Source organism: Lolium rigidum, chromosome 7 (genome assembly GCF_022539505.1).
Source record: "Lolium rigidum isolate FL_2022 chromosome 7, APGP_CSIRO_Lrig_0.1, whole genome shotgun sequence".
NCBI classification, from domain to species: Eukaryota; Viridiplantae; Streptophyta; class Magnoliopsida; order Poales; family Poaceae; genus Lolium; species Lolium rigidum.
Genome location: NC_061514.1, coordinates 3,698,575 through 3,707,698, shown reverse-complemented (window position 1 = coordinate 3,707,698; position 9,124 = coordinate 3,698,575). Strand labels below are relative to the sequence as shown.

General features: G+C 48.5%; 1 protein-coding gene across 1 annotated transcript; it reads left to right on the top strand.

Moving 5' to 3' along the window:
* The first annotated feature begins 6,214 nt into the window (after nucleotides 1-6,214).
* Nucleotides 6,215-8,242, top strand: LOC124669577 (F-box/LRR-repeat protein At3g26922-like). Its single transcript, XM_047206170.1, has 3 exons — nucleotides 6,215-7,156; nucleotides 7,282-7,431; nucleotides 7,544-8,242. The coding sequence occupies exons 1-3, from the start codon at nucleotides 6,215-6,217 to the stop codon at nucleotides 7,946-7,948; spliced, it is 1,497 nt and encodes a 498-aa protein (XP_047062126.1). The 3' UTR covers nucleotides 7,949-8,242.
* The last annotated feature ends 882 nt before the right edge of the window (nucleotides 8,243-9,124 follow it).

Here is a 9,124-nt window from a genome sequence, read left to right as displayed (position 1 = left end):
ATTATAGTTGGAGTATAATTTCGGATGTTGGATTGGAATTGGATGACCGCTTCAAAGTCAGACCTCCTGAATGTGCCCACATGCCCTCACGACGCCGACCGTTGCGAACAGGAGGGGAGGAAGGTTGGTTGCCGAGCTGAACGTACATAGTCAAGGCCGTTGTTGGCTGGTGAGCCTAGCCAGCGTTTAGTCTAATCTCCTCTACTGAGTCTCCCCTCACTTACAAGGGCTAATATTAGCTTATAAGAGAGAGTAATTCTTCATTTTTCAGTTTGGATTTTTTGATCGCTTGCAACCGGCCATATCAGCTTTGACATTTGACGTCGCCGCTTCCTAAAAAAAAAGTTTGACCTCGCTCGCCGCAAACGAGAAAATGCCTCATCCTTGCTTGATTTCCTTTTCGACTTGTCCTCGCTGATATTTTCATGGGTGCGCGCATCTTGGACGAGTTCTTCATGAGACAGGAAGGATCTTAATAGTTGACTTATAATTTTGTGGTGAATTATAATTGGGAAAGCGGGAAAGGTGCCGGCATGACATGAACAGAGACCAACTTATTTGGACGTGTCCCGTCCACTTGCAGTAATAATACTGACCGATTGATTCATGTTTTACTAGAAGAAAACCGCTTAAAAATGGAACAAGCAGATAGAGAATGGCGCCATGGAGCAGCCATCCAATCTTTTTCGTGCCCGCTAAACTCCAGGTATGTAACTCGTCAATGACTAGCGCCTGCAGGATGTCCTTTTCAGAGCGGGACAATGGAGTTGAAAACCCGGTTGTTTCCTTCCTCCCAAATGGTCTAGGATGAAAGCATGGACAAAGGACCTTCTGTTTCTCATGAGACTGGGAGGGAAGCATCTGGAGGGCTATTCGCCACTAGTCCAAGATCAGGAGCAGTTCTGGGAGGCTGTGCGTGTCGCCGGAATAGCAAAGCGATACTGAATTTTCTTCCACACCCCGGCAGTTGAAAAGCAGTGCACCGGTCGGTCAACGCCGCCCGGCAAGCCGTTTTGTGGTGTGGGCACACGCGGCGGCCATATTACGGGAATCAATAGCATAAAACTACCATATTTGTAGGAAATGTTCAAAAAATTAACACTTTAGAAGTGCTACGTTAGCAAAAATCTACCACTCTAGTGCAAGTATTTTTTGCAATGTGCACTAAAACTAAAGTTAAAACAGATTGATATCGTTTTTGACATCGAAAAACTATCACTTTTCGGCGATGGACCTCGCTCCGCTCGTTAAAAGTTAGACTCCCTTTAATATGAATTTAGATCACAACATAACAATATCTATCCACAATATTATTACCTCCATTGGTTAAACTTGCCCTCTATACTAACCAAATAAATGCCCTACGTGTCCGTAGCTTGGTGACTAATCCTCATGCACTTTGTGTTGGGATTTTGTAAGGTTGAGTACTTGAGTTCCTTGTTTAGAACTTGGTGGCTTGCTTAATTTCGAGCTCACCAAATGGATCAACTTGATGCACTAGTATGCATTGGCAAACAAATGAGAACCATCTATGTGGCATGTTTGTAGGGAAGCTTAATTAAAACTTGTATCTAAGCATGTCACACTTTTGAATCTTGCATTGTTTCTTAGAAAATTAGAACTATAAATTGGTTACTCGTAGTTGGATCCTAACTAAGCATATCATCTTCCAGCCAAACAAATATGCAGCTTCCTATTTTTTTTTCTTGAACCGGGAAAGGCCCCGTAGGGCCTCGAAGCTGCTATAATCATCTGGGGTAGGGGGTACAAATTACACAAGGGATATCAACAAGCAAAGAAAATATAAAAAAGTCCCTAACTTTTGCAGAAAAGACCCTACAAAAAATCTAGAAAAAGCCATCGGGTCCTCCACCAGTGCCTGAGCACACATGATTGCCGTTGTGGCCTTCATCGCCGGTGCCGGGGACGGCACCACTTGGAACTAGGAAGAAGAGGGACGCCACCGCCAGTCCTTGAAGAGGCCTCCACCTGGAGGTTGAGTAGACGCCAGAAGACATCGTCGGCGTCGAAGGGAGCCACCTTTTGGCCATTAAGGTCGGCATCCTATCTTGGGCCACCGAGTATGAACTCATGGATGAAGTAGCAGCAGACAATCCTAGCAGCACAGATCAAGGAGAAGGCGAGGAACCTCCTTCCCGGCGACCACCATCACCACCATGGGTGCACCGAGCAGAGGAACTGCACAATAACCTCAGATCTGGGCTGAAACCGGGCTTATTGAGAGGGGGAGTAGAGAAACCACCGTCACCCATCTCCGGCTCCATACGCTGGAGCGCCATGGACAACAGAAGAACCACCACCAGCCACCGGTGACGAAACCCCAAAGGGCATCACTCCATTCTCCACAAGGGTAAACTCCAAACTACAACTAAACTTAACACTACTGCTGCTACTATGTAAAGAAGGTGGCCGGCCTCCTCTCCCTTGTCATCTCCGGCCGGCAAGGCCGTCGAAAAGGAGAGGGAGGGGAGCCAAGAAGAGGGAGGCGACTCTCAAGAGAAGGGGGGAAGAGAGAAGGAAACTGTGGAAATGAGAGCCTCCCCATGCAACTTCCTATAAGTACAAGGTTATCTAATACTGGGACATAATAAGCACACTCTACTCAACAAATAATTCTGCTAGAGCGGGACTAAGGACCTTTGATGAAAGCGGAGTACAAATACTTTGGATATTGTTTTTTCTTGTCTCAATGCATCTTTATTTTATGGAATTGAACATGGCATATGTAGTTGTGGATGATGAGATAATCTATGTGTTCGGTATGAATTTGTGTTGTGAGGTCAAGATGTTATGAATTATTAGGTGTTTCAATTCATTTCATGTTGAACACACATATTTTGTTTTGCAAAGATCATGTTTTCGTTATGTAGCAATTCCCTAGGGAAATTCATTTCAGTTATAATTATGTGTATCGGGCAAACAAGTCATTGGTGTTGAAATCTCAATTCAAATGAAACGAAATAATTCTAGAAGTTTAAATTCATTTTATTTATACAAAATCAAATGAAATGTCGAATCCAAACAACCTCTAAGTGATTAACTGAAAGGATTGTAGCCGAGTTGAAAAAATATAGTGTAAAAGATGTGGCACGTGGTGAACTAGTAGTGCATGTGCTAAAAATTACGAGGGCTAGTTGTGCATCAATTGATCGATACACTGCATTTGTACTGAGGAGAAAAGGCTCATAGATCCCAAAACCCCATGGTGATCAAACTATTTGATTAGTGTGCAATCACAAAATTGCGATCCTTACAAAATAAAAGCAGCATTGTCTACTGCAGTTTTTTTTGAGCGGGCAATGTCTACTGCAGCTAGTATTTTTCTTTAGAATTAGCTTTTTTTAGAGTTAGTTTGTTTAGAATTAGCTTTTTTAGGGTGATTTTAGAATTAGAATTAGCTGGAGTAGCTGGTAGTGGTAGCACACATGATGAGCACATACGCTTCTTGCTCCGGCCCAGTTAGAGCATCTCCAACAGATGCGCTATATAGGCCGCACGGCATAAAAACGTCCGATATAGCGCGCGCGGGACAGAATGTGGCGCTCCGGCGGGAAGCGGTAGCGGCGCGACGCTGTAAAATTTTTAGGGCGCGCGGCTTTTTGCACAATCCGGAGCGGCATATCTCGGCGCGTCGGCTACAGCGCGCGGCATCGCTCGTCCAAGCGCGAAAAAGCCAACGGCTGGAAAATTCCTCCCCCGCGCCCGCGCCTTCATTTCCCCACCTACCGCCGGTGCGAAATCCAGCCGCCGCCGGTCGACTCCGCCGCCACCCCCGCTTCTGCGCGCCGCCGCGTCGTAGATCCGCGTCGCCCGCACCTCCTCCTGGCAGCGGCGGACGCTCCGCCGCGCTATGTCGCTCGCGCGGCCGTCAGCGACGAGTTGTAGCCGGCGGTCCTTCTCCGCGGCCCCCTTCGCGCCGCCGTCGCGTTCTCCTCCGCGCAGGCGTCGACATGTCGTCCTCGTCGTCCTCGAGCTTGCTTGCAACATGGCGCGCCCATGGTGCTCGCCCATTTGCTCGCAAGGTATGAACCTCCGTCGGCCGGCCTCTATTACTCGCCAAGTAGCTACAATAGTTCATAGTGAAGTAATTTCATACATATGTTTGTAGAGTTCCTCATATGATTCATCGGATGACGAGTTCGACCAAGAAGAAGAGGAGAACATATCGATACTATTAGCATACCGCGCCGTTAAGAGGCCAAAATTTGGTGGATCGGTGTTCGGTAGACAGAAGTTGTGGAGAGAAAGGATTGAAGGGCATGAGAAGTTGATGCGGTCGTATTTCAATGAGAATCCGATTTTCCCGAAAGCTATTTTCGGCGGCGTTTCCGGATGAGTCTCAACTTGTTCAAGCACATTGCAACGGAGGTCACCAAATATGATCGCTTCTTTGAGCAAAGGAGGAATGCCGCCGGAGAACTTGGCCATAGCACATATCAAAAGGTGACCGCCGCCTTGCGTATGTTGGCATATGGTATACCGGCGGATCTTGTTGATGATCATTTGGCCATGGGAGAGAGCACTTCTATCTTGTGTGTGAAGCGCTTTGTCGTTGCAATTGTCGGTGTCTTTGGCTCCACATACTTGAGAGGCCCCCAATGCTCAAGACACGGCAAGGCTTTTGGAGATCAACGCCAACCGGGGTTTCCGGTATGCTTGGTTCCATTGATTGTATGCATTGGAGTTGGAAGAATTGTCGAGCGGCATGGCATGGACAATTCAAAGGCTACAAGAAGGATGCCACCATAGTACTTGAAGCGGTGGCCGACCAAGAGACTTGGATATGGCATGCTTTCTTTGGAATGCCCGGATCTTGCAATGACATCAATGTTCTTCAACGATCACCACTAATGACAAGACTTGCAATGCGGGAAGGTTCATTGGTGGAGTTTGAAGCAAATGGCCACAAGTACAACTATGGCTACTTCCTCGCCGACGGCATATATCCAAGGTGGCAAACATTTGTGAAGCCAATTATTCAACCAAGAGGTAAAAAGCAAACTCAATTCCACAATGCACAAGCGGCGGCTAGGAAAGATGTAGAGAGAGCATTTGGGATTTTGCAAGCCCAATTTGCCATTGTTAGAGGACCGGCTAGATTTTGGGATCAAGAATGCCTTTGGTATATCATGACCGCGTGTGTAATCATGCACAACATGATTATAGAGGATGATCGCGGAAAAGATGTGGATCATACCCACTACGACTTGATGGGGGTTCCCGTGCAAGTGACGAGGTCCGCACATAGGATTGCCCGATTCATTGCCTCATACCATGCCATTCGGTGCAACGACACACATGATGAGCTTCAAAAGATCTCATGGAAGAATGGTGGAATTGGAATGGACAACAATAGTTGCATATTTGTTGTATTTGTTTGAAAACTATGTGTTGTATTGTCTCAAAACCATGTTGTATTGTTGTATGTTGGACGTGTTGTATTTGGTGTGAAGTATTGTTGTGAACAATGTATTGTATTTGGATGGTACAATATATTTGTGAATTTTTATATATTGTTTGATCTTCTTGGATGCATACTTGTGTGTGTTTGTTGTTTGCGTCGTGCCCGCGCGCTGCAAAATGGCGCGTCCGGCGGAGATGCTATTTTACCGCGCCAACGCGCGCTGCAAAATGACGCATCCGGCGGAGAAGAAATCGATCCGACGGGCGGCAACGATATAGTGCGCGCAGATTTTTGCTTTTAGCGCGCCGCGATATAGCGCGCCTGCTGGAGATGCTCTTACGCAAAACCCTAGCAAGTGAGACCAAACCCATTCATTTGTTCTGAAAAAAAAACACGACTCTTCTCGGTTCTCACTGGTCGGAAGGAAGGACGCAACACCTGCTCCCCACCGCGGCACCGGGCCACCGCCGCGCGCCCCGGATTCTCTAACTTGCCAAAGACAAGGCAGAGGTGAACAGTACGTCTGACTTGTGCTTACTTTGTACCGTTGGATTTAGATCTGATGGTTCAGAACAGGCACCACAGTAGTAATAAACAATGTACGGTGAACAGGGCACGCAGCTGTACTGCGTCGCTACAGTACTACGTGCACAATGTTTCACTGATCTTGCCCTTCAAATTTGATCTAACGGCTCCAGCAGCAAGTTAGAGGGTGACTTGCTAGTAGCAAGTTAGACAAGCCGCGCCGCCCGCCGCGTGCCCCTCTCTCCCACGCCGGCGCCGGTCGCCATGACGACGTCCCCCTGGCTCGATGACATCATGCAATCCTGCCTCCCGTCCTCCCCGGTTTCCGCCGCCGCCTTCCTCTCCGCCGCCATCTCCGACGACGGCGACGGCGAGGACCGCATCAGCGCCCTCTCCGATGACCTTCTCTGCAACGTCGTCTCCCGCCTGCCCGTCAAGGACGCCGCCCGCACCGACGCGCTCTCCCAGCGCTGGCGCGGCCTCTGGCGCGGCACCCATCTCGTCCTCGACGACAGCCACCTCCTCCCCGACGGCCGCCCCATGGACTGGAGCGCGCCCGCCGCCGCGGTGTCCCGCATCCTCGCCTCCCATCCAGGCCCCTTCCGCTGCGTCCGCCTCGCCAACAACCTCATCGACGCATCCAAGGAGGACGCGCTCGCGGAGTGGCTCCGCCTCCTCGCCGACAAGGGCGTCGAGGACCTCACCCTCGTCAACCGCCCCTTGTCCTTCGACGTGCCCGTGCAGCTGCCCCCATCCCTCCTCTGCTGCGGCGCCTCGCTCCGCCGCCTCTACCTCGGTGTCTGGCTCTTCCCCTTCACCACCGGCCTCCCGCGCGGCCCCGACGTCTTCCCCCACCTCCAGGAGCTCGGCATCTGTCACGGCATCACGGAGGAGCGCGACCTGGAGTACGTGCTCGCCTGCAGCCCCAAGCTGGAGACTTTGGCGCTCATCTCCAACTACTGCTACCCCGACCGCGTCCGCATCGGCAGCCACAGCCTCCGCTGCCTGCTGCTCTGGCATTCATTGGCGGACGAGGTCGCCGTCATGGCCGCCGCGCGCCTGCAGCGTCTCATCATCTACTGCACGCACCCCGCTGAGGCCGGAAGGAACATCAACGTCAAGATAGGCTACGCTCCTGAGCTCGCCGTGCTCGGCTACTTGGACACGGCCACCCATGTGCTTCAGATCGGCAACACCATCATCAAGGTCGCAACTTTTCACTCCTATCACTCTGTTCCATAATGTAAGCCGTTTCTCAGTGACCGGCTAGACAAATCGTTGAGTGCTGGCCTGATTTGCATTGATTTTGATCGTTGTGCGATGATTTGCAGGCTGGGGTGACAAATGTGAGCCCAAATTCAGTGGTTCCAAGCGTCAAGGTGTTAGCTCTCAAGGTGCGTTTCAGAGTCTCCGAGGAAGTGAGAACTTTGCTGACTTTCTTGAGATGCTTCCCTGAAGTAGAGACTTTACACGTTATGGCTGTGAGTTTTTACCCTCTGGCTCTCTGCATTCACAATTTTTGTCATCACAAGCACTGCAATTTTTATTGCTTCTTCTCCATCTTTCGCTGAATTGGACGCTTTAATTTTGCAGTCCGACAATGACACTGACTACTATGATGACCCGGGTGTAGTCAAGGCTGGTGACAAGATCAATTCTACATTCTGGCAGGGGGTCGGCCCGATCAAATGCGTGCAGTCGCATGTCAAGAAGGTGGTGTTCGATCAGTTCAACGGCGGGACAAACCAGGTTGGGTTCCTGAAGCTGGTCCTTGGGAGAGCGGTGTTGCTGCAGAAGGTGATAATCGTGTTGGCTGGTCCGGATCCTATCATGGTGAGTGAGGTCAAGCGCAAACTGCAGCCGTTGGCTTCCAAGAGAATGTGGGCCACTAAGGTGTTGGACACAACTTCCTTGGAGGTCCGAGGACGTGCAAGTGGTCATGTTTGGAGGTACAGCAGAGCATCTGATCTTTCTATCAGCGACCCATTCCTTTCTTAAGGCGCTGATAGAGCGTTCGTTAGCACTTAGCAGCTACCAGATCATCATCTTTTGAGTTTTCAGTGACCTATTTCTTTGTTAAGGTAGTGATGAAGTGTTCATTAGCAGCTGCTGGAGCATTATTTTGAACGATTCATTTTTTTTGTTAAGGGAAGTGATGCAGTGTTAGTCAGCAGTGTTTGTGGGTGTTGGAGGTTTAGGGCTTAGCAGCAGAAGGTTGTCCAAAAGACTTCTCAATTTTTCATGACTTTGATATGTAGTTACCTGCACCTGCATGCAATGTGATTTACCTAGCTTTACTGTGGTTGTGACCTGCTCATGTTGTTATCTGAATGATAACTATTATTTCTGCATTTTATGTGTTTCTGTGGCCTGTGGTTGTGGCTTACGCGTGTTGGTATCTGCACTCAATTTTATTTATGTGGTCTGACTGTTGATGTTACAAGTAGGCAACACTTGTGCTTAGTTTCACTGCTGAATGTGCTGGTGCGTTGTATGTTCTGGAACAACAGGTGTGTGTTGTAAGTTCTGAAACAACTCCTGAAAACTGCTCAGAGTATCAGGGTTTATATAAGGGGTAGAAACTTTGTATGCCCTTGCGAAGTATGGCAATGAGCTCTAATGCTCTATGCTGTTGAAACTTGAAAGGGCTGGTAACCCTTCTATGCCATTGCTTGCAGTTTCTGTTGTTCAGCGTCCACAATGCTTCCCTATTTGTTGTTAATGCTGTAAAATTGCTATATTGCTGCAATGGTACCTAAGACAATGGTTGTATAATGTTCCTTATTTTTGTTAGTCAATCGTTTACTTGATTTTGAAAGATGCAGTTCAGTTGGTTTAATCTCGTGTTAGCTAGCTGTGTAACATATGCCTGCATGTTGATTTGAACCAACATCTAGTAGAGCAGATGGATGAAAGTAGAGATGATTATGATGCAGCACTGTTCACTAAGAACATATATTCAGCTGCTTTTTTTTTAAGCCCCCTCCTGTTATTAAACATTAAGAGCATACCTACATGGTTACCTTTTGCTGGTTTGCTATATTCTGCACCATGATCTATTAGCTAATAAATATTTCAGCTTTGAAGAGGGGACAATTGTACCACATGGGGCTACTTCCAAGTGACAGATAAGTTTTCTTCATTATCTTTTTCCCTTCATTTTATATGCTACAT